The sequence below is a fragment of the Anabrus simplex genome, chromosome 2 (assembly GCF_040414725.1).
Source record: "Anabrus simplex isolate iqAnaSimp1 chromosome 2, ASM4041472v1, whole genome shotgun sequence".
NCBI classification, from domain to species: domain Eukaryota; kingdom Metazoa; phylum Arthropoda; class Insecta; order Orthoptera; family Tettigoniidae; genus Anabrus; species Anabrus simplex.
This window is the reverse complement of record NC_090266.1, coordinates 1,225,907,873-1,225,934,513: the sequence shown is the minus strand read 5'-3', so window position 1 is coordinate 1,225,934,513 and position 26,641 is coordinate 1,225,907,873. Positions and strand designations below refer to the sequence as shown.

General features: G+C 38.9%; 1 protein-coding gene across 1 annotated transcript in view; it reads right to left on the bottom strand.

Annotated features, from left to right (window-relative positions):
- Nucleotides 1-374: 374 nt before the first annotated feature.
- The window catches only part of LOC136863416 (leucine-rich repeat transmembrane neuronal protein 4), a 40,751-nt gene continuing 14,484 nt past the window's right edge, over nt 375-26,641 (bottom strand). The window contains exons 2-3 of the mRNA XM_067139826.2: nt 16,026-16,089; nt 375-1,954 (exon numbers count right to left, since the gene is read on the bottom strand). Coding sequence (XP_066995927.2) covers nt 1,244-1,954; nt 16,026-16,088 — 774 coding nt within the window. The 5' untranslated portion in view covers nt 16,089 and the 3' untranslated portion in view covers nt 375-1,243. The remainder of the gene's footprint in view (nt 1,955-16,025; nt 16,090-26,641) is intronic.

Sequence of the window (26,641 nt, the reverse complement as noted above, 5' to 3'; positions counted from 1 at the left end):
GAGATGGCTAATGTTAGAACAATCAATCAATCAATCAATCAATCAATCAATCAATCAATCAATCAATCAATCAATCAATCAATCAATCAATCAATCAATCAATCAATCAATCAATCAATCAATCAATCAATCAATCAATCAATCAATCGCCCTCTCGCTTTTTCTTTAATATTTTCAAAGAACATGGAAATTTATCGAACACTTCCATTGATAAATTATTCCAATCCCTAACACCTCGTCCTATAAATGAAACTTTCCCCAATTTGTCCTCCTAAATTTCAATTTTATTTTCATATTATGATGCTTCCTACTTTTAAAAGCTCTTCTCCAGCTTATTCGTCTACTAATGTCACTCCTCGCCAACTTGCCACGTTACCTTACTCCCAGGTCTTCCCAGTCCAAAGTTTGCAACATTTTCGTAACACTCGTGCTCATTTCCTGTGGATATTTTCCAGTTCTCGTTCTGATTATATTAGTATTAATTCCAACGAATTCACTAATTGATTTTTAAACCAGAGAAAGTTTGATATGGATTTTACAAAATCAGCTAACATTCAGCACCCCTTACATGTTACTTTAATTCAAGTCTAATCACATGCCTTCTTATAAAACCTGCTCCCGATAATTCTAGTATTATGGGAAAATTCTTCTCATTGTCCCTATTATAGTATCTAGTTGCTTAATAAACTAAGTAATAATTCAGTTGCTGCTATCATTATGCTACAATTAAATATAATTCATTACATCTTGCGAAGGAAGGCTAACTTCCTAACAGTTCCACATTCTTTAACAAGACGTTCGTGCTTACTTTGTGTTCAATGTGCCACAGATTGCAGTCACTGGCTTTATTTCAGTTCTCATGGAAAGAAATGAACACAGTGTTTCTGCTGAGATCATTAGAAGGAGGCTCCTCTGTACTTTTCCAAAGTATACATATGACAGAAGACATCCGAACGTTGATATGGGCATTAGTTTAAACTCAGCTCCTCTGAGAAATAGAGCGTTCACTTTCTGTAGCTAGATTAATGTTTACAATGTAAAGCCGAAATGACAAACCAAGTTTGAAAAGTTCATTAGAAATGTGTGGAGTAGACCGCTTCATTTCGAAATATATAGGACATTACTACACTCTCTTTCAGCTGAACTTGGAGACGTCAATATCTCAGCTACTCCGATAAAATTCAACGAGACATAAAGTGAAACGTTCATCATAATTTATCGTCTGATATTCAAGTCAAGCTGCTCAACAGGTGACCTCCTTCATGACTGACCATGACATTTGACTGCCACAGCTAGCTTCCACCTTGGTCTTTCGCTGGAACAGCCAGGTCCATACTGGTTTCATCGAGCAGTCGCACTGCAGAGGGTTACTGAGCATCTTGAGGTAGCGCAGGTAGCTGAGTGGACGCAAAGCAGTCACGTTTATCACCCGCAGCGAGTTATTGTTGAGGTTCAAGTAACGAAGCTTTGGCATTTTGGCGAATGCACTGCTAGGTATGATTGTGAGTCCGCAGTAGTCGAGGTCCAGCCATTCGAGTGAATTAGCTGCCAAAAGTGGACCATCTGATGGCATATGTAAGGCATTCCCTGTCAGGTCGACGTGACGTATCTTAGGGTTGTGAGAAAACACCTGGCTATGCAAGTTTGTCAGCCGATTTCCGGAAAGATGGAGGAACTGCAAGTCGGAGAGCCCACGGAAAGCGTGTTCGCCGACACTGGTTATGCTGTTATTATCTGCTACTAGAACGACAAGCTCCAGTATGCCCAAATCTTGGAAGGTATCATCATGAATAGCTGTGATATTGTTATGCCCCACATCTAGAAATGTGGTTCCAGTTTGGAGCCCTGCTGGGAATGTGACCAACTTAGCACGGGCGCAGTATACCTCTGGAGGCCGGCAATCACAGCGTCGGGGGCACTCATCCTGTCCGGCGATGAGCACTGCCAGTATCACCTGAAAAAGGAGAACATTATCAGAAAACCATCATCATGTGCAAAATTCCATATGTAATGCTGATTGTTCATATATCCACTGCTGAGGCAGAATTCACTTCGGTGTTTTTTTCTTTTGGCATGATTTCTGGTGTTTACAAAGAAATGGAAGTATAGCTGGCGGCTTCGACAAGGCTCGCCAGAATAACACGAAAGTTGAAAGGTTAGAGCTACAAAATATCCTTCTGAACTTGTTTGGTCAGGCGAGAAACGAAGAAACCGGTGGCTGCCACTATATAGTGTAAGTAAGAACTCATTATAGGGCGAGTGGGTTGGTCCCTGGCGAACTGCTCTCCTCTCTGCTACTTCAAGTATCGTAAAAGGTTATTTTATGAATGATTCCAACATCCGAGCCCCTGTAATAAACTTACACATTCTCAAGCTCCTGTTAATATTGACGACTGTCAACAAAAATGCGTTGTAAAGGCATCCGGCAAGAAATGAAATTTTTACATATTCATTTCTTTGCATTGCTGTACCGATCTGAATGTCAATATAAAGTATATCTGTTGTTTCATACAAAATAATAGTAAAAACTGCGGTAGTTATAGAAAATGGCCTAACCAAGAGCTCTACAAGTACTGTGAAAGAATAACGAATGTAGCATTCTATGGGCACATCTGTAGGATGCATCCGACCAGGCTGACCAACCGGATTCTCAGATACTGGCAAAATATGAAGACCAAGTCACCATGGTTGATGGAAGTGGATAAAGATCTACAGGAACTGGGAATAACAGAAGGAAACTTAAAGGATCGGACAACACTCAGGAAGATACTTAAACATAAGGAGTTCCAGGACAGACTACCAACGAAGAAGACTGGCACCCTTTGGACAAAGGAGGGGAAAGAGCAACACAGCCTGAGGATGCGCAACTACTGGGCAAACATGAAAGCACATTCCAAAATGTAATAATTGAATGTCATGGTCCTTAGCTGGCCTATACGAAACAAGAAGAAGAACGTGTGTGAGGAGCTCATTTACAAAATGTACCAAATCCCTCGCCATAAAACCTATCTGTGTCGGTGCGACGTAAATCAAATTGTAAAAAAAATGTACCAAATCCCAAAAGGTAAATCTTACAGGAAACGCCAAGAACTTCTGGTACTCACAGCTATTCGAGTATGTGCCTGTATCATATTACACTGCTTGTCTTCGGATAGCCAGTTAGTTTACGTCTTCCTGCTCTCCATGTACTCCAGAATTCCCTTGGCTGTTCTCTCTGTTGGCATTCTTTTCATGTTTCCATCGAAGCAAAGTCTTATCTTTTTAAAGGATGTTGTGATTTTCTCGGTCCTTTTGTATAGTTCCTAATTTGATCGCAGTCTGAATTCTTGTTCCACATTCCTAGGCCCTAGTATCTCCCTCAAGATTATTCTCTCCTTTTTCTCAATGTTCTCTAGTAATCTTTTTCTGTTCAATGGAGGGCAGTCGATTGCATGCACATTTCTGGCGTTATAACAGTATTGTAATGTCTGAGTTTCGCAGTGATTGAGATTGATCTTTTGTTATAGATATTTCGACATAAATGGTATGCTGTTTCCATCTTTCTTACCCTGTTCTGTAACGCTATTCATGGTAGTCATCTTGGGGTTATCCACTCTCCTAGGTATTTAAACTTCTACACACTTTTAACTGTTCCATACTTAGTGACAATAGTCTTTGTTGGGTCGTTTTTGCCCTGAATCATTAGTTCTGTTTTTTCAAACGATATCTGAATATCGTATTCCTCAAACAGTGCTTCTAGTTGAGACACTAGGTGTTCTCCAGCATACTTCAATAACTCTTCGGAAGTTTTAGGAAATAGGAAATAATTTGCAAGGTGCTGACAATTCTCTTCATTTCCAGTGATTAGATTTCCTTTGTCTTCTTTCAAGCATAGAGTTGATGGTTTGTATTTTGTTAATTTGCTTCTGAATGTTTGGTAGGAATTACGTGTACTATTTTTCATGAAATCTTCTTCTATTTTCTTTCGTTGTTGTGTATCGTAGTATTTTATTTCCCCTCTTATTGTGACGGAATTAAAGTGAAAAACCCCTCCTTTATAATGCTTTTCGACTTGGTAATCTATATCTTTGAAATTTGTGAAACTGTACTTTCGCCAAAGCATTGACTAAAATTATTTAATCAACGTTTGCGGGCCTGTTCGGCACTACACAGTCTCGGAGCAGTTATGAACTCGCCGTCTGATCGCTTATTCTAGGCGCGGTATGGGCGTGCATCTACCCTTGCAGGGCCAGGCGATTTAAGCATAGCTTGGAGAGAGGACTGAGTTGATTGCTGACTTGGGAACATGGAGGATCGTCTCGCTTGGTGCCGGCTGTACGGCACTGCACAGTCTCGGAGCAGTTATGAACTCGCCGTCTGATCGCTTATTCTAGGCGCGGTATGGGCGTGCATCTACCCTGGCAGGGCCAGGCGATTTAAGCATAGCTTGGAGAGAGGACTGAGTTGATTGCTGACTTGGGAACATGGAGGATCGTCTCGCTTGGTGCCGGCTGAACGCCGTAATATTCTGTGGCGATATGGACAACGGCTAACTGTAAAGGAGCGAGCTAATGGTCCGAAATACTTCACTTTGTTTCATTTTATTTTAGTACCTGATACACCCTCCTAACTTTTTTTTAATGGATTCACTTATGTAACTCACAAGCCTCGTGGTTGTAAGTATTGCAACGGGATTGAAAACCTCGACCAAGCAACAAAGCTGTAAGTTATGCTTAATATTATAATCATTGGTGTTTCATCACTGGGCATCTCACCTCTTCAATTATGACTGTGCTAGATTAATGTGGAAGAATTTGTGTTCGGCATACAATCCGTTTCAAAACCATGTTTTTCATTTCATTGAGAACTGACTTTCGCTTGAGTTTATAGTTACTGAAACTTTTTGAACTATGAAAAGTGTTAACTGTACAATTTTAGGGGATCTAGTTAATTTTATCGCTCAGCTTCAGTAATTTGAATTACTGTATTTTTTTATTGTGTTATTTGGATTTTGCCTCTTTTCATTTATAACCCATTGACAGTCCGAGGCAAGGTAATTTAGTGAGGAAGTTCATACAAGAACTTAAGTAATTGCATCATTTTCGAGTTTCTCTTGGTTGTTCATTTATTTATTTTTGCTACGTTGAGTTGAATTTTGAATTACTAAATCATTTCCTTCTCTTGTTTCTCATTTTGTTGCTTTGTTGCTCTCGTGTTCTGTTATTGGGTAATCCGTGTATTATGGCGTCACCTCTTCTTGTTGGTGATGATTATTGTTTGGGGGTGTTCGTTTGCTTTGGGGTTCTCACCTGATATGATTTTCTTGCGGTTAATGCTGTTCGTTTCTTGGTGTTAATTATTTCCTATTTTACTATGTTGTTGTGAGTCTCCTGCCCTTTCGGTATGATGATGTAAAGACTTTCTTGAGCCGTGGGTTTTATAACAAATTAATTTTTTTAAATTTTGAAATTGAAAAGTTAGTACGAGGTTCAAAATCTTAGAAATTGAAAACTCTATTTAATGTAGACGTCTCGAAATTATGTACAAGTCTGAGGAAGGTGAAGTTACGTACGGTTTACTACTGTAGTTGTAAGTATTACTGTAATTATCCTTGGGGTATCGGCCGATTCCTTCTTTAGTTCAGTTATTATTTTCTTAAGATTTATTTTTCTTCTGGTGTTGTTCAGTGGCTTTAAAGTTAATTACATACTTTAAATAAATTTATTTATTCAGATCAATGTCTGGTGTTTACTCTTGGAGTAGATAATCAGTTTTAATGCAGTAACCACGGTCCACGGTTTGTTACCATCTGCACTGTTTACGGTAAGTTCTCTTTTATTTTATTTTGCCTTGCGCTGTTATGCTGATATGTGCTTCCACATTTGTTTAATTTATTTGCTGACCGGTCTGGACGACTAGCTTATTATGATTTTGGAAGTTGTTTTCCTTTCTGCTTTGAATGCCTACCAGTTCAGCCTTTTTTGTTCTATTCCATTTATTCCATGTTTGAGCTCTTTCTTGTAGTGTTATGACGTAACTAACATCTCATAAACATGTTTGAAACCGGATTTTAATCCCATTGGAATTATTTTTCTCATGCCTTTCATCAAGAAGTGCACTAATGTTATTTTTTATGTGATTTAAATTCACGGACTAGGCCTACACTGATTTCGTTTGCGGAAGTGGTTCTGCTCATTTGAAATTTTACAGATGCGCGAACTATAAAGTATGCTTTGGCTGTGAGCCTTTGTCTGCTGCTGTACTCTACCGAAGGAAGCTCCAATTTCCTTGCCTTGCCGTAACCTATTGCGCAGCTAGCTGGCGCACCGCCCTGGCGTGACCAGCCGGCTTGTTGTTGAAGCGTGCGAAATGAGAATCTATTATGAGTATGGAGGGCGAACGGACGCTTATCTCACGCCTCGCTCTGAACCCAGGCGACCCAATGGATCCAAGCTGATTTCAAGGATACGTTGGGGTTAATTCCCCCTGAAAGGCTTTCAACTCTGTTTTGGATTTACTTCAGGAGCACCTTCGTTTTAGTATATCTTCGAATTATATATTTTCTACCAGCCTCACTGACGTAAGTATGGCGAGTGCCTTGGATCTTCGGTGGGAACTTCAAGACTGTAAGTTTTAAAAATTCTTCAGCTTCACATCTATTTGCGTTTCGGCGGAGGATTTAAAAAGTGTAACATGTGTCGTGTGGAACATATTTCCTAAATATTAATACGGTAAAAGAATTTGTTTTGAGAACTTCTGTTCGTGAATGATTATTATTATTATTATTATTATTATTATTATTATTATTATTATTATGATTGCGTGTAACCGTTGTGAATCAGTTCCCATGAATAGATATTGTTGTGCTGTAAGGGACATTTCAATTTGGTATTTTAAAACAAAATTTCATTAATATTGCAAAAATCATTATTGTTATATTTTTTTGAAATTGGTAAAACCTTGGAGGGGCTGTGTTCCCATAGTCAAAGGATACTAAGCGAGGCAGTGTTCACAAGATTTTTCTGTTTGTTGTTTTGTCCTCCATTTAGATTGTTTCTGTTTATGTTTTCTTGGTCCTTTTCTTAAATTTTGCAGGGGTCCTGCTTTTCTGTTTTAATTTTGTTACCTAATTTTCATTGTTGCGTCCCCGATTGGTATTGGATGATCCCTTTCTTTTGGTGGGCGTGTGTTGTTGGTGTTACCATAGCGACGATTATTAATTTTGGTTGGTGGTGTTAAGAAATGTTGATTGCTCTTCTTGCTTATATTTTTTACTTGAAGATTAATTGAGTGCGATTGTGTTAATATCTCCCTATCACTTTTGATTCTCGGGATATTATTTTTCTGTCTTACGCCCGATTCATTTGGGGAATTTGCTAATTTATTTTTGCTTAATTTCATTAGTGTTTAAGTCGTAAACTTTTTGTGGGAGCTCCTCGCCTAGTACTCTATCTAGGTATTAACCCTGGTTAAAGAATTTCATCAGGACATGAAAATATTATTTTACATAAAATCTCTGGCAAAATGAATGACAGGAAACGGTGAAATGTGTAAATTAAATTGAAGGCACCAAGATTGTTAATTATTATTACTACTTTGAATTTTCTAAATGTTACTAAATGAGGTTAGTTGTTCAGCTAGTTATATGAAATATATTGGGTCCCAATTTGTTATTTATTACTCAATAATATTTAGGCAATGTTATTAGATTATTTAATTTTTTATTTTAATCATGCTTGAGAGTGTTCCTTTCGTTTTTAATTCCTTGTTCAAGGTATTTTAAATTAAAATCACCTATTTATTAAAAAGTTTGTCTTTATCATTAAGAATTTAAAACCCTTAGAGTGATCTTTTTTCCTTTCCACGGTTATTGGTCACCTGCTCTGACAGGGGTAAGTAATTTCTGTTTTCCCTGTTGTGTTTGTAATGGTGACGTCGGCTTCCATGTGTTCCTTTTCCTTGTCAGTTAATTATGTTGTTGCTGCCAGTGTGGGCATTTCAGGATGGTGTCCGACTGGGTCAGTGCTTCCTCGTAAACTTCGTTCCACCATGGATGTTTCTTCTTTTTACTTCGTAAGATCGCTTGTTCCGCGTCTTCTTGTATTCATATTGCCATGTCAAACCAACAGTGGCTTTGAATCCTGTTTATTCTGCTCTGGTATTCGTCCACGATCTGCTGAGTTAGCTTCAGATCCTTTATTCTGTACCTTGCTATTCTTGTTCCACCATGTTTTCTCCTTTCTGGTGTTAGTTTCATCTTAACATTTGTTAGGTACTGATCAGAGTTGAATCCGGCCCTTCGGGCCACATGTACGTCTTGAATTTTCCCGGAATTGTCATAGGTGATCGCAACGTGTTCAATCTGGAATTCACCCAATAATATGTTAGGCGATCTCCACGTTGTTTGTTTCTGGAACTTGGTGGACATGATATTCTCACACAACTCCATCTTGTTATGTGCCGTGCATTTTCCTGTGGTTCTTGATGGTTCGTTCCTTCCAATTTGAGCACTGAATTCTCCTACCAAAATTACAACATTTATATCTGGAACATTTTCTATTATTTTTCCAGGTCTTCCCAGCATTTTCCTACTTTCTCTGGATTTTGTTGGTTGTCCTTATTTATTGGCGCCTGTGCGCTTGTCAGTATTCATTTCTTATTCTGGTTTTTGAGAGTTAGTGTTGACATCCTTGGTGAGGTAGACTTGAATTCTGTTATCTTGTCTGTCAGTGAATTGTGTACTACAAATGCTGTTCCAAACATCCAAAAACATTTAGTGTTTTGTAATTCCTATACTGGATTACCTTTATATATCCGATAGTGTTGCGTTTGTGTTGTGTCCTGGTCTCTGTATCTTGTTTCTTGTATAGCTAATATTTTCAGTTCTTGTTCATCCATTATTTCTGTTTAGATATAAAGTCCTTGGGTTTTATATCACAAATAAGAACAGATGTGGTACTTTTTGCACATTTTTTAATATTAGTAGTCAATGCAATCAGAAGATAGTAACAACACACTGTAGCAAAAATGGGTGCGTTAACATATCAAGGAAAATACCTTAAAATAACAAGTAGGTTTATATTAAATTAAAAGAAGTTTCCCATTGATAATATAGATATACTGATACAGATTATAGACTTATTGTAATAAAATGTGTGTGATAGAAAAATCAATGCAACATCTGTGTGTCTGACTTACACATCGTCATGAACTACATCGGTATCACTTATGTCACGTTCTCTTGCAACATCATTAAGTATATTCAGTACATATCTGTAGAGTGGCATGTCATCCAGTCTGTGTCACATAGCTGTAAGTAGTTGGAAGATATCATGTCTTTTAGCATCCTACATATTGTGACCGTATCGGTCATCCCCATATTTATTAATTATTTTAGCCAGTGAAAAACTTTTTTTAAGCTCCCTTGTACATATTACAGAAAGTTGCATTAGGTTGCACCTGCTTGCACAACCCTTCTAACTTGGAAAACACGACTCCGTCGCAACTGAGGGAATCCCCAGTTAGAGAGAGAGAGATGAAGAATGACAAGGAAAGAAAATCAATACTAATACCTCCACCCGCTATAAAATGGCCGAAATGTGGCGATACCAACTTGCAAGCTTGATTTGTATGGTATGATTTCGAGATATGCATAACAATTGATAAGGGAAACCTCGGCATGTCATATGTTTTCACAATAGACTTCTACCAAAATTCGAGTTGTTTATAAAATGTTAACGTGTGGAAAAATACGCGATCATCTGATTATGTAACTACTATAGCGCCACCACGCTAAATAAGTACGCAGAATCCTCACGGGGATTCTGTAAAGGCATCATTTTGATAATACATTTTAAATAAACGGCCGATCGATGCAAGTTCCGACCATAACAAGACTACTTAAGAGTCTGAGTCACACATTTGAGCGCATTACCGATGTCATACAACATGTAGAACTACTAATTTTAAAAAAGTGGTGGGGACTGACCGTCGTCTATTGTGTGTGCAGGGGGAAGGTTATAAAAGGGGTGGCCATGATGACACACTTGACGCAAAAGATTCAAGGCAGACCCACGGTTCGCTGGTGTTCTGACCTTACCTGTATTTGAGAGTAAAAATGTACATTTTCATTTTACGTGGTGTGAAAAACCTTGTCCAAGTTATAGTATTGAAGGTGTTTAAGTAACGTGACCGCAAGAACTGTGTTACAGTTTAAAAGAAATTGTGTTTGAGTGACGCAACATATCTCAACATCATTAAAGTTGTTATAGTGCAGAAGAGGACCCTGGGATTATGAACGTGCTCAGTAGGAATAGCAGTGGATTCGAACCTGAGACCCACGTCAGCGCTATGAGAGGCTAAAAGACGATAGGGGCTTTTTCCTGGGCCCGAACCATGGATATCACGACATGACGATAAGTACAAAAAATATATTTTTTATCTAAATAAATGCACGGTTATGTAATATGTAGATCACATAAATTAGGTCCGAAATGTAAATTGCATGTATTCTTCAATTAGAGAGAGAGAGAACTTGTGAGTGGTCTTCTTATCGTTTATATTCATCTAGATGGGAATTGAAAGCCTATTATATGGGCTAAAATTTCTGGCCTAAAAGATAAATAAAAAATTTATGTAATGCATGTACGTGATTTAATGGAAACATATTATTTAGTCTGAGAGTGCTTGAGATTAGGTGGGAAAATGTAAATTTGTATTTGTAATGATCTCAAACCGTGATATGTATATTTTATTTACGGGATATTCAAGTCTATTTTGGTAATGCATCGTGACAGTGTCTTCAAAATGCACTATCGGCTTATATCATGAAGATAGGAAGGCACTCTTGTTTTAATGTAATTTTGCATGATGAGAATATGTAGATGGCTGTATTAATTATATGCGTAACTTGTGACAAGCCTGGACAACGAACAAACGCCCTCCCATTTAGATAAGTGTTTTCCTTTAATGTCAAGTATTTCCCTTTCTATATATGAGAATAACATTATGGATACGTTTAAATCCATATTTGATTTTTGCCTGAGTTCAAGCTGTAGGAAAACATAGGCTGAGATATTTTCTGTAGTCGGATGGACTAAGTCTATGGGTGTGAAATTGAGAAGATGAATAGTGGCTTGATATTGAATTAAAGAACTGTAACAGGGCAGTGAATTAATAAGCCAGTGGAGCTTTGGAATACGATATGAGGATATCAGTAGAAATGATATGATTTACCATGATGTATTTTAAGGGAGACGATTTGGTCTCGCCTTGAGTTGTTAACAAGAAGTATTTAGCGGTTGGCCATTATTTGGTTTGGTTAGACGTTGTAATATTTATGATTTAGAGAAGGGTGAGTGAGCACTCCCCTTTGAAAAGGGTCACTGCCAAGTGTTTTGTTCAAGCCTGTCCACTAAGTCTGAATGCAGGGAAGTTCGCATAAACCGATTACATTTAAAAGGATTCTTTTAACTCTTTCATGATTATTTCTATAAAGAAATTAAATAACTGGAACGCCAGTATTATTATTGATTTGTTGACCTTATGAGTAACTGAGAAAGGGAGTTTTTATAGACCCATTTGTCGATGTCATCCTGGTGATCGTCGGTTCGAACTCCAAGGCTGACCTTGGATTTTCTTTGTCACACATTTGTCTTTCATTATACAGCCAGTTGCATGCATATATTGTTTATAATTTGTTTTAAAATTGTGTACATATTTTTTAACATGCTCCTTGAGTTATGTTTAATTTTTTATTCGGATTCCAAAACGAGTACTGTCTCGTTATTTTGTCATCGGATTCATTGTGATGGGGGTTCGATTTCTGGACCCGACATCAGTCAAATTTTTTGATGATTATGATTTTATCGACTAGTGTTCGCTTATTCTTTTGTTTACTTATTTGGTAGTATAATTAATTAGTTAGGCGACCACTCCAAGTTGTCTCCATTTTTTTGCATAGATAATTGTTTCTTCTAATAGCGGATTTGTAATGAGAACCGCCGCATTTATAAGGATATTTCTGTTCTTAAAAAAATTTGTACCGATTATTTAATGTAATACTTATCGTCATGTCAAAAAGCAAAATGGAACAAGCAATTTGGACATTTAATTAACAAATATTAACAAAATATGAATTCATTAATTTTATAAATGAAAGGAATAACATCTCCAAATTTGTATCTAGTTCATCGGATATTGTATATTTTATTTTCATTATATTAGAATTATTCAGGGTTAATTTCAATTAATCGTTATTTTATCAAGGATTAGTAAATAGGTTAATAAAATTTTTGTTTGCCTGTCATATTGCCGGAAAAACATTGCATCCTAAATTTCCCTCCGTTCATTTATGCCTTTAAGTTAGTTATGTGTTATATATTGGTCTTTTGTTACGAACGCACCGTGGCCCTTGGAGGCCGTTGGTTTGACTCTTTGGAACGGAAGAGTGCAGTTGATCCTTGCACGGTCGAAAGAGCTTTTGCTCACCCATCATTTTGAAGTTTATTTTTCTTCGTTTTCATAGATGAGGTGGCATTTGACTCTAGACTAAAAAGGTCCCATACCATCTAGCGTCTTGGCGTATGGTGCTATATGGCGGTACCCCGGTATCATGGGGTCTATGATGCTGTCATGTCGTTCTATGGGGCAATGGCTTGGGTGGTAAGGTTGCAATATCACTCTGGTGAGGAATCTTGGATAATCTGTTCAAAAGTGACTCATATTTCATCCCTTTCTTTAGTAACCTAAGCTCACATAGGACCTGTGTTAGGCTTCACTGATTTTGAATATTTTGGTTGATGAAACTGATATTTTTGACATGTCTTGCCAATTAACCCAATGGAAATCTTCATTCAATACATGAAGAACACCAATTTTTCGGAATTCAGAATCGCATCCCTCTGGAAGCAGCACAGTAGCATTCTTTCTTAGCCTTTTCTCCACTAATCCAAAAGTCCTATCAGCTGGCATGTAAGAATGGCCTCTCACTATCTATGATATAAAACAGCAGCTCTGATTGGATAATTGGATTCGGTACGTCTTGGCACAAAAAACATGGGCTCTTCGGTATCTTTTGCCGTAAAACGGAACATTTGCTCACTGTTTAACATAGGAGGTTGTATCTTTAGGTTCAAGGAAGTGCTGCCGCTTGGTCACTTTTGGAAATAAGGTACACACATAAATGCACTATAAAACTTAGCCATTCGATTTCAGATGCTATGAATCGTATTTATTGGTTATGTTCTTATTATAACTTGAAACAAACAAAGCATGCAAATATGCCAAAATCTGCCCTCTAGGCTATTTATTAGTAACCACAGTACGTGTACATAATCCTTACACTTCGGTTGGCTGGAAATGTAAGCAATTTGACCTATGCCAGTTACATAATAATAAATGTTTCGAATAATTGTTGAAACTCGAAGAAGAGTGCACATATCAGTGTTTTGTTTCGGAGAGCTGCATGTTTTAACCTAAGGTTTTGTTGTAGGTAAGCCAAACTACGATTCGTAAATTTTCAATGAAATACTAGAACAGTATTTATTTTGGTACTGGATAAGAGCACATAATAGAATTTCAACGTGAAATTTCAATATTTCAATTTGGTCGGTTGGAAAAACCACAAACACCATAGGAGAAAATAATAAATCAAATTTATAAACTGAACAGCACAAAAATTAAGGGTATTTCATTATTTGGTGTTAATGCTCGTCGAACATGAAAACACCTGTTCAAAGAAATAAGATAACTATTGGATGATGTTCAAAACTAACTGCGAAACTGAAGGAAACTCTTTCTTCATCAATAAGCGAAATAAGTCACAAGACTGGTCACATAATTTGACTTCTGATGTTCCATCAGATTGTATTTCAGCTAGTTACTCTTCTGCTTGTAGGTTGAAACTCCAGCTCGTAAGAGTAGACATGCAGTGTCAAGAAAACAAGGCGACAAGCTCCTCAGAAAAAACTTTTACCGAATTATTTTAAAATAATTACAATAATGAAAATGAATTCAAAATTATATTTTAGTTAGAAAGTGATGTATAATTCGAATTATAAGTTGGTGTACTAACAATCAGTCAGTTCAGTTTCCAACAAGCTCTCTTTTGCGCGAAGTCTTATCAGTTGGGCGATGTCATATTTTTCAAAATTTATTTTGACAGTTTATGATTTAATTTTTATTCGGGTTTATCTTTGTTGTAATTAAATAAATTCCTATAACTGAGACTGATATCGGATGCAGAGTAGTTCTGTAAAATGAAATGAATTTTAAGTACGAACGTGTGATAGTGAGATGGCGCCAGATCGGGCGAGTACGGAAGGTTGTCCCATCCAAGTGTTTTCAAGGTGTATTTCACTGGTTTTGTTTTGTGAGACGGCGCACTGTCACTTTGCCATGTCTTCTGGCCCATTCCGGTCGTCTTTCAATTAATGCGTGGTTTGAATTAATCATTTGGTGGCGATGGCGTTGTGCATTTCGCCAGACGGGTCCGCCAGCCACAAAGCATAGTCACTCCTGCCGAAGCGATTTGGCCTTGGTGTTGAAGGACTGGCTTCGTCAGATGATAGCCACCATTTTCTCCGCTTCGGGTTTTCAAAATAAACCCATTTTTCGTCACCCGTCAGAATTCGGTACAGAAATTACTTTCTTTCGTGTCGTTGAAGCAGCATTTCACAAGTGATTTAGCGATTTTCCATTTGCCGTTCATTCAAATCATGTGGGACCCATTTACCGAGTTTATTGATATTCCCCATTTTTCGTAAACGTCTGCTGATTGTTTCTTAATGCTTGTTCGAATTGCTGTTGATATCACCACGTGTCCTAATCGATGGAGCGCGTTCAGCATATGTTTCTACCAACAAACGATGACTTTGCACAGCCTGTATCTTTTGATTAAGTAAGAAAAGCAATGCGTGCCTCAAATGTTCTTTTTCAGGCACAAACGTAGACATGATCTCTGAACGATACAACACAGACGCTAGTGTTTGCCGGACTCAACTTTTGTGTGTTGGTAGGATAATGTCAGACGAACAAACTTACGTATGTGTCAAATTTACGCTGCGTACTGTTCGCTGGCGCCATCTCTTATTGAAACCGGAAAAGACCTATGCATACACCTGATAATTTCTAAGATGCTGTATAAATGAAATGTTTATTATAGATTGTATTATTTGTGCATTATTCACATTCTGTAGACAACATCACTTCTAGTGACAGCTAGCGTCTTCAGTTTTTTACGTGCACATGCGCCTGCCAGCCCCGGCATTTCCTTGAAGAGATGAGGGAGTCAGGCCGGAACCCACCAGCAAGCGTGACGTCACGTGACGTGCTTTTCTTCTGGTGTCTCCGTGGATCTTATGGAAGACGAAACTAGAACGTTCCCTGACTCCATCGCCAAGGTACTGTATGTAAAAGCAGGCTCATTGGGATAACGAGCAGTGATGATCAGTAGTGTGTTGTTGTCGAGTGAGTAGTTCAGTGTGTGCAGCAGTCATATGTGGTGACTGTGAGAGTTATCGGTTTTGTTTGGAATTGAGCAAAGTTTATAACAGTCGTATTTTGTGATAGTTAACAGACCTGTATTCGAAACTTGTCTGCAAGGAGCTGCTTTGTTAAGTGACTCTGCGTGCGAAGTTAAGTGAAAGTTGAAAGCTGTTACTCAAAATTACGCAAGCACCGCCCCTTCCAGGTAAATATCAGCTAGCTGGTAACCCACTGTCAGGACTAGCGACATTGTAAAAAACAATAATTAGTGGAATATTGTTACTTATTGGGTCATCCTGGGTTAAATTATTCCAATAAAACAATCAGTACTTCATTCATTACAGTATTCATAAAGAGACCTACATCAAACTTACCAAAAGATAGGAATTTCGGAGGGGATCGAGACCCGCTGGACTCCCCTCTAAATACGTCCTTGGCCCCATCATTTAGCTCGTGTGAAAAGAGGAAACCACGCAAAACCATCTTGAGAGCTGCCGATAGTTGGGCACGACTGGTTCACTATTATTAAGGAAATGAAAACGTTGTAGCAAAGGACTTACTTGTGAAAGCCACTGGACTGAACTGTAGACTCGTCTGTGTCCAAGAAACATGTCCGCTAACATCCTGCAAACAGAACAGACATCTATCACAGTTAATTCCTACCCTTTTTGGCATATTCCCTATCAACATTTTACTTTTTTAATTTCTTTCAAAAAAGTTGGATATTTATCGAAATTATTCGAGCCGAGCAAATGACTGCGTGGTTTTGGGAGATGGTGGGTTCCAGGCCCAAAACATAGCCTTCCGTAGATTCCCATTTTCACAGTAGGTATATGCTGGGGCTGTACCGTAATTTCAGTTAGCTATACGTCGTACCGACACAGATAGGTCTTATGGCGACGATGGGATAGGAAAGGCTTGGGAGTGGGAAGGAAGCGGCCGTGGCCTTAAGATGAAAACTATCTTCAGGGCTGCCGACAGTGGGACTCGAACCCACTATCTCCCGAATGCAACCTCACAGCTGCGCTTCCCTACCCGCCCGGCATTTCAATGCCTTAATGAAGTTACTGGGTGAGTTTGTTCCCTGTGAGAAGCTCATATTTCACTCTGAATGTAGCATGAAAGAACTCCTTTGTGTAACCTGGACAACGAGAAAGTCGTACGTTGTGTGTATGTCTTCCTCTTAGTCCCGTTTCCTGATACGGGGTCGGAAATGACGTGCAAAAATATTTTATGGCATATTTTTACGGTCGGATGCCCTTCCTGATTTCAACCTCAATTAAGGAGGTAACGAAGATGAAATTGATGAGGATGACGACGACGACGACGATGATGATGATGATGATGCTTGTTGTTTAAAGGATCCTAGAATCTAGGTCGTTGGCCCCGAGTGGTACGATGTGAAAAGAATTGTAATGAAAACTAAAATTTTGTTTTCAATTCTCGAATAACAAACAATGCATGAACCTGCAACGTGCCCAAAATGCATGAATCAGGTATGCATTCGGCATACTGTGACCGTGAGTAGGTCACAGCTGATTGGACAGGTGTTGGTGTGTGGCTTGTGTTCGCTTGTCGGCGAGATGGGGTGTGCGCGACCTTAGCCCGAGGACGAGAACAAGTTTTTTACGTGAAGAGGGCGGCCGGTCGACTAACAAAATATAAATAAAAAAATGAAGGTTGGCGAGAGAAAAAAGATGCTAGCGCGTGTCACTTGTAATTGCGAGGAACGATATGAATGAAATATTTATAATATCTTTGGTGGCGTGACATGCATAACTACGGAATGCTCATGGATTAAATTAAAATAAACTGGATAAATAATAGCACATTTAGAGGATATAAATTAAAAACTAAAAATTTTGAACTAATTTACACGACCTTTTGGCTAAAATGGTGATAAAATTATATATTCATACGGTAGAAGAATTTAGTACCTAAATTGACTTTACTTCCGTGCACGTGTACCAGACACGATATTTAAGTCATGTGATAGGAGTACTCACTCTCACATACTGACGTGTTCCCGAACTATCATCTTCAGTCGCTCAGAGCCCTTGACAGCAAGATTTTCAACGTAGAACATCGTGAATACTGTCGTCAGGAAAAGTGGCTTCACTCCTGTGCTCTACACTTCTGACAATTGTCTACAACGTAGAACAGTGTTGTGATCAGATGTCGAATGTGCAGATATTCATCCCTTAAGTACGTGTAATTTCCAAAATACAGTTACGTGTGTGTTTGGAGTTTATTCTAAAGCACTTTGTGTAAGTTTCAGCTTTCTCACGAGAGAACGTGGAAGACCTGAACGTGATCATTTCCAGAAGAGGACGGAACTTCGCATTATGGATTACCAGTGCTTCACCATGAAGTTCTAAACCATCGACCACCGTCGGCGGCGTCGGGATGCAGATACTTTCATCCTAGCATGGCTGATTGAGAATCCAGACTTCCAGACGTGAAGAGATCTCCTTAAGTTAAGTCGATTACGTCTCATTTATATCTGTTCTATGTAGTTTTGTTCTATTCTTTCTTTCTTCTTAGTAATTTATTTTGACACATTTTATGGTTGTATCTTTTGCTCGGATATGTCGTAATATTAGCACATGCGATTGCTTCATAACCATGTGGCCATGAATTTGACAGCGAGGGTTCTGATAGAGTTATCCATGTGTTATCGAAACCATCTCTGCTTATTGAGTGAATTTCGTCACGAATATGAGTTAATTTATGTCCGATGGATTTAATGAAAGGATATTTTGTCAATATTTTCAATATTTTCCTTGTAATGGAACTTCTACTTGTACTTCGTGTCTGAGATAACGTGTCGTCGGGATATTAAGTCTGAATTCTACGTATGAATTTAATGAGAATATGTGCATTGTGGCATGTGATAATTAATTGGATTAATTAATCATCGAGACACATTTAAATGGATATTATGTATTTGTAGGACGATGGTAGGTCCTGATATTTCGTGGCTATACATATTTGCGATTAGGATGCGACAAGTTAGAGTCGTCATTGTGGTACACTGTACGTGTAAAGTATATGGAATAATTGCGCATGACATGAATCTTCGTGAAACTGAGTTTTTCACATGTTAATGTCGTAATGTTATTAAGCCTGATGTTGATTAGGTTGTAATGTGAATATGGATTATTCGAGATGAATGCAGTGTAGTCTAATATTAGTGTCTTCAGATGAAGAAAATGAAAGTCCATGTTAATCGATGTACTTCTTAATTCGTGAGAATATCCCAATTTTGCTCAAGTAATTTAATAATTTCAAGTTGAAGGTACAGGTGAATGTTCGCGAAGGCCTTAGGTCTGAAGAACAGATCTTCGATAAAATATCTCAATAATATTTGATTCGTGACTATGCAAGTTCATTCGTTAATGCAATTTTTCGCTCTCATGATGTAACTCGATCTTGTTGGAACGTACTATATTTGTTAACAGGAGAGTAATATAGTTGATCGACACTCGTCGACATGTAAATATTGTAGATATTTTCTTCATGATAATCACAGTCTTCTTGATAATTTCCGTAGTTAGCTGTAGATGTAGTAATTTGCTAGTAGTTAGAGAATTATTTTCTATGTGTTTTGTTCTGATAATGTGTGACACTTTGATATTATCGATGGATAGTGGATGGGATTTCCACATGGATGATATTCTCTCCATTTATGTATGTTCGTAAGCTTAGAAGGCGTTTTATTTTGTTCAATTATTGATCAGATGCTTAAAGTTCAGTATTAATTCTCACGAAAAGAGATGTGAGACGACGTGAACAGATATATCCGACGTCTCGGATTAACTTAGAGAAAACAAAGGCAAATTCAACTTTTCATTTTATAACTACAAAATTGTTAATATAACGAATGTAAATTTTATTTTGCTATAACTGTTAACTTATTGAATCTAGGATATTTTTTTATTATACTCGTTCTTACAATTACTGCATTTTTTCCAGATTGTCGATAAAGGCTTGGCCCAGACCTCATTTTTCTGCATAACAATTCCTGATTCAACTTTAAATAAATAATTTAATGACATTAAAGACGATAAAGAAAATTAACTATGTAAAATACTCTGTTAGAATGTTAGGGAAAACAACTGCCGTGTACCATCCCATTTGTTTGCATTTAAGTTTGTTACATCAAGAGCCATATTAAATTACATAAAGTAGTGATCATAGTCATAATCACAGACTTCAGGATGGCTAATATTTCATTTAATTCAATAAAAGTGTCATATTTGTTCTATAACTTGGACATACTTATTCGATGAACCCTATGTTAATCCTGCCACATTCATTTATTTTATAAGCCTACGGCCATCGAACTGAGCACCGCTGGGGTGTCTCGTGTTCGCTGACTGACTACGTCGGGGACAATACGACCATATGCCCACGTATCCCCATTCTATAGACATTTACCTTGGTTACGACTGAATGACAAACGTAGACTCCATGCATCTACTACGGTGTATCAAGTGCTTTCTGAAAACACTCCTCCTTACCTATCCACCGGATTTCGCTACCTTAGTTCAACACACCTGCTCAATACCCGGTCAGGTTGTACGCTAGAAATTCCTGTACATCGAACCGCAACGTACAACAGATCGTTCACGATCACCGCCACGAGCTGGTGGAAAGAACACCCCAATGACATCAGAGAAGCTAAATCTAGGACGAAGTTTAAAATCCTTTGCCAGCGTCATCTTATAATCACTTCGAGTCTTTCTGGAGGTTGAATGGGATGCATGTTCCAGTTTATACTTTAGTTATACTTTACATACTTTAGTTAGTGCAGTTTATACTTTAAGTTGTAAAGATTTAATATGTTTAAATTAGATCATTTCAGTTTTAACCATATATTAAAATGAAGATTGTTAAAATTCCTACATTGTAAAACTTGCAAAAATTATGTTGTAAATTAATACTCATTTGCGCAGTGGCAATAACGTAACCAATGAGGTTTATCCGAGGTGCGATTATTTGTATACATGAAATGGTTAAGTGTAAGAAAGGGCCGGAAGCACTAACTTCACCACAATAAAGTCGCTTTAATAATAATAATAATAATTGTACCGGGAGGTACACCTCTAAGCCGCACATTTAAATCTTGCGCCTAAAAGAACTCCTCTACAGGAGAAACACTGAACTTTAAACTAGACCTACTTAAACCTTTACTCAGAAGATGTCACTACCGTAATTTTGTTATTGTGAAGTTTCCAGTACTGTGTGAATTTCAACTTGTTTTTGTTTCCCGTTCATCAAGAAGTTTCGACACTCTCTCATAGATGTCACGGCTAGAAAACTATAATCATGCACCCAGGTGTGAAGTGAAAGAACTTTTTGAAGAAGTTTTGTATTCATAAGTTATTTTGTTTAACTAAATTATGTTCATTCATTTTTGGGTTGGCAATATTGATCTTTCTTTCACCCAGTTTTGAATTTAGCCAATCACGAATTTCTGTAATTAATTTTCAGCCTATCACAGGCTTCTTCTTCGATTTTGTGTGTAACTTTTATATCCAGCAATAAAACCCTGTGGGTGTGTCTTGATTATTTATGAAAGGTCTCGAACCTTCCCCGAGGGTTTATAAACTGCGGATTTTCACGTCTCTTGGCTATTTGATCAACATCTAACTAAGTGTGTGTGTGTCAAGCGGGAGGTGGGAGGCGCCTCTTTCATCAGGAAGCAGTTCTTCAGGAAGGTAATGGCCAGTTAATATCTTTATTTCTTGCTAGCTCCGCAGTTTAACCTGAGGGAAAGGTCCGAAACTTTAACCATGTAACCTACTTTTCTACAAATGTAATTTTATGCCGGCTTATGTAAAAACTTCATAAAATCTTTAACTGCTAATCGGGGATAGAGAGTGATGCACCCTCTCGAGCTCCCCTTTATTTTGGTTTGAGGTGACTACGTTTTGTAACTGGTTTTGTTCCTTTCCGTAATGCCTTAAATTTCTTTCTTATACGAGTCACCTCCATAGTTTGGAAATAGCCCCTGTTTCATCAGCCGAGTGCCTTTTAGGTTTTAAGAATGCATATTTAGGAGTGCAAGTTCACGCCTCCGTTCAATTTGTGTTTTGGGCCATTTACTTAACCTGTTCCTCCCCGCTACGGCCCAATAGGTTGGGTACTAGATACCCCTGTTTCAATTTGGAAGTTGTGCCTATTTATATTAGCTCTATTTTTAGGACCGCTAAAGTTCCTCTAGAAGGCTTAATATTGTAAATTACGGAGCAAGTGCTCCAGGTAGTAGGGGATCTCTGCCCGTTTGTAAATTTATGGTCTTTGGTAAAGTTGGAGCTGGAAGCTCAGAAATTGTAAAACTAAGGTTTATAGCCCAAGGTGTTAAAGTGTCGAAATCTTGAACTTTTTTCTAAGTCTTGTTTCTAAATTGCTATGTCGTCGTTATCTCACTAAGTGAAAAGTTGTTAAAGTTTCGTTGTTGATTGTTGAAATCCAAAAAATATAACCTTTGTTAAAGTTTTAAATTTACTTTGATTTTGTAGAGAGACCCATTCACCCCGGCACCTTCTTTCACCTCTGCTGGTCCACGGGTAACCCCGTAATAATAATAATAATAATAATAATAATAATAATAATAATAATAATAATAATAATAATAATAATAATAATAATAATAATACATGTTTAAAACAAATGATGATGAAAATGATTATGAATTTAACATTATCAGTGGATCAATTTACCAAAGCATTATTATCTTATAAAATAATAAAAAATATTGATTATTGTAGAATAAGTGCAATCATATATATCATTCGAATTAAAAGTTAAAAAATTAAATTACACAAAACAAATAAAACAGAGTCATCAAAATAAAACGTAGTTAACAATAAAATAAAATTAAAAGCAGATAAATGCTCACTTTTATACACGATAAAGCAGGCTACTCCCTCTCATAAAACAGATGACGAAGTCTGCTGTCTGCTCGTTACCGCGTAGGATAACGGACATGGTACTCGGAAGTTTTAGACTACGGAGCAGATGGGCCAGGTCCAAGCACTCCGTTAGGATGTGCACCATGGTAAGACGAGGTCTGCTGAATGCTCATCACCTCGTAGGAAGAGGGAAATGGTACTCGGGAGATTTAGACTACGGCGCAGATGGGCCAGGTCCAAGCACTCCGTTAGTATGTATACCATGGTAAGACGAGGTCTGCTGAATGCTCGTCACCTCGTAGGAAGAGGGAAATGGTACTCGGGAGATTTAGACTACGGCGCAGATGGGCCAGGTCCAAGCACTCCGTTAGGATGTGCACCATGGTAAGACGAGGTCTGCTGAATGCTCATCACCTCGTAGGAAGAGGGAAATGGTACTCGGGAGATTTAGACTACGGCGCAGATGGGCCAGGTCCAAGCACTCCGTTAGTATGTATACCATGGTAAGACGAGGTCTGCTGAATGCTCGTCACCTCGTAGGAAGAGGGAAATGGTACTCGGGAGATTTAGACTACGGCGCAGATGGGCCAGGTCCAAGCACTCCGTTAGTATGTATACCATGGTAAGACGAGGTCTGCTGAATGCTCGTCACCTCGTAGGAAGAGGGAGATTTAGCCTACGGCTCAGATGGGAGTAGTAAGGCTATGAGAGTTCAAAATCGCTGCGTCACCACTTTTTCTGCAGCGTCAGCACCCGAGGTCATTGACCCCGGGTGACGTCAGGCCACGTGCTCTTATTTGTAAACAAAGCCACGCGCATGGCCACGAGCTTTTTTGACAGCTGTCCAGCTGACAGCCACCATCTTTAAACAACAGAGCACCGCTAACCTCAGTGCTGGCATCTTGACGAGGCTAAACCTCATGGATGCCACCTTATGCAAATGGGCGAGCGAAATTTGAATTCCACGTGCTTTATTGACAGCTATTAAGGTGAGAGGTGCCACATTTAAACAATGGAGCATCGCTAACTTCAGTGCTGCTATCTTGAGGGGCTAAACATCATGGCTGCCACCTTATGCACGTGGTGATGGGCAATTTAAAATCCACGTGCTTTTTGAAAACTGTGAAGGTAACAGCTGCCATCTTTAACCACACGGGCGCGGAATTTTAAACAAGTAAACAAAGCTAACCTCAGTGCTGCTATCTTGACAGACCCTAACCTCATTGGTGCCACCTTACGCATGTGGTGGCGCACAATTTGAAATCGATGTGCTTTTTGACAGCTGTCATCTTCAACTACGTGGGCATGGACTTTAAACAAGTAAACATGGCTAACTTCAGTGCTGCTATCTTGATGGAGCTAAACCTTATTGCACGTAATGGCGCGGAATTTATATTGATCTTGAGGGGACATGGCCACGCCGCGAAAGTTTAAGAACATAGCTAGGGAGCCTAACTACAAGCAAGCTGCCCCTTCTCGACACGCTACTCTGCTCAAATGCCTGTAAATTACGAAGTGTTGTGTAGTCAGCACGACGAATCCTCTCTGCTGTTATTCTTTGCTTTTTAGACTGGGGCTAGGCCTACTAAGCGACCGCTGGTCAGCTCAAAGGCGTGCAGATTATGTAGTGTTGTATAGTTAGCACGACGAATCCTTTCTGCCGTTATTCTTGGCTTTTATAGACCGGGGCCGCTAGATAGCTCTTGAGTTCTAATTGCGTAAGCGGAGTAGACCTTAATAATTAGAACAGAGTTAGAAAACCAGCCTAACCTTATGTTTACAGAACATAGTCAGAAACAGCTCTTGGCCGACTGAGCGACCGCTGCTCAGCTGAAAGTCCTGCAGATTTTGAAGTGTTGTGTAGTCAGCATGACAAATCTTCTTTGCGGTTATTCTTCGCTTTTTAGACCGGGGTCAGACCTACTAAGCGACCGCGACTCAGCTCATAGGCCTGCACATTATAAGGTGTTGTGTATTTAGCACGACAAATACTCACTGCTGTTATTCTTGGCTTTCTAGACCGGGGCCGCTAGGTAGCTCTTGAGGTGTAATTACATAACGTAAGTAGATCTTAATAATTAGAACAGAGTTACGGACGAACCTAACCTTATTTTGACAGAACATAGTCAGGGACAGACCTTAGCCTACTAAGCCACCCCTGCTCAGATTAAAGGCCTGCAGCTTATGTGGTGTCGTGTAGTCAGCACAACAAATCCTCTCTGCTGTTATTCTTCGCTTTCTAGACCGGGGCCGCTAGTTAGCTCCTAAGTAGACCTCGTACTAACCCTGAGGTCTACGTAAAAATCTCTGACCTGGGTAAGCTGAGTAGACCTCGAACCATCCCTTAGGCCTACGTAAAATTTATAACTTGGCTGGAAATCGAACTTAGAGCTTCCGAGAAAGAGGCCGGCATTAACAGAATTTTAATATCGTAGACCTCGCACTATCCCTTAGGTCTACGTAAAAATCTATAACTTCGCTGGGAATTGATCGTAGAGCTCCAGGGAAAGAGGCATTGACAGAATTTTAATATACAGAATATTTCTCTGTATGGTAGAAAGTTAGACAGAGCAAACAGCGAGTTAGCATACACACAAGTAAGAATTGCTTACGTCATGAGTAACTGTACACCGCACTTCTTCTAGACACAGTGACTTTGTGCAGGAGTTATGTATACCAACCCCAGTAGTCGAAGGTAGGACCGCAACGGTCCATCCATTTGAGTTCTAAGCAGAACTTCTCATTTTCCTAATATTAGGAAGTACATTGTAATTACTTCACTCCCTGTTGGTTCATAACAAGGCTTATATAAATGATCAATAAGACAAGCTTATATAAATTGTCAATAAGATAAGAGGGTAGTTTCAATAACAACTAACCCTAACATATTACAGTATATTTCTTAACTGTGTCACAATGTATCCTTGAGTGCAACTCATGAGTAACTTGTTATTGTAACCTCCCAGTAAATAGACAATGTACGTCACCTTTGTCATAACATATTTTGTAAGATGTTGACACGTAAATCCAGAGATGAATATACTATATAAGATAGCGCAATCAAGCTATAATTAACTAGTCGCCAACCACGATTCGTTCACACAACATCTCTAGGCTTCACGACTCTCCATCAGAGATACTGGACTCTAACATATCAACCGATATGTAGTTCAGACACTGTATTAATTGGACGGCTGTTAATAATATTACAACCGACTAACATCAACTGGACTTCTCTTTGTTTTGATTGAATACCACGCAGCGCGATACTGAACTTTCGGAACCTTGATAGCTTCAGTATACGGAATAAAAATATAAATTCTGTTAAGCTACCAAAAAACTTAACTCAGGTAAGCAGTTCGCTGCGCAGCTCCTTTGCGAGAGTTTGCAAGCTGGAACTTTTCTGGCGACTGAATACATTCGCAGAGATTAAGGATATGTTACTAGAACTGAATAGTTTGTAAAGCCGAGTTCGCAGGTTAATACTAGCTTAAGCTCTTATGGGCAGCAGTTTATTATTAAAAGAGTCTGTGTAGCTGAAGCGTCAGCGCACTAGGCTCTACGGTATTCCTTGTCTGACATAAGAAAATGCATCATCTATGAGCTCTGCGCCTACAGTATCCTTTGCTTGTTGGAAGAGGCGACTAAAAGGCACTCTCAGCTTCAAAGTACACCCTCCCTGTCGTACGGGATAACTAAAAAGTACTATCTATATCCTCCCTGTTAACTTCCGGCAAAGCAGCGGTAGACAGTAACCCGGGTTCGATTCCCAGTGAGGATAGGGAGCCTATTCCTAGTCAACACTGACGGCATCCCGTGTCTGACGTAAAAATGCATCATCGGTGAGCTCTGCACTTCAGTATATTTTGCTTGTTGTAAGAGGTGACTACACATACACACACAGTGAGAGAGAGAGAGAGAGCTTTACGTCGCACCGACGATGGGATAGGAAGGGCCTAGGAGTTGGAAGGAAACGGCCGTGGCCTTAATTAAGGTACAGCCCCAGCATTTGCCTGGTGTGAAAATGGGAAACCACGGAAAACCATCTTCAAGGCTGCCGACAGTGGGATTCGAACCCACGATCTCCCGGATGCAAGCTCACAGCCGCACGCCTCTACGCGCACGGCCAACTCGCCCGGTGAGAGAGAGAGAGAAAAACACTTTATTTTATAGTGAACACCTTGTATTATCCTTCGGAAACTGCGTCACACGAGTAGCAATGCATACTATAGTTACACGACGACCCTAGGCGAAGC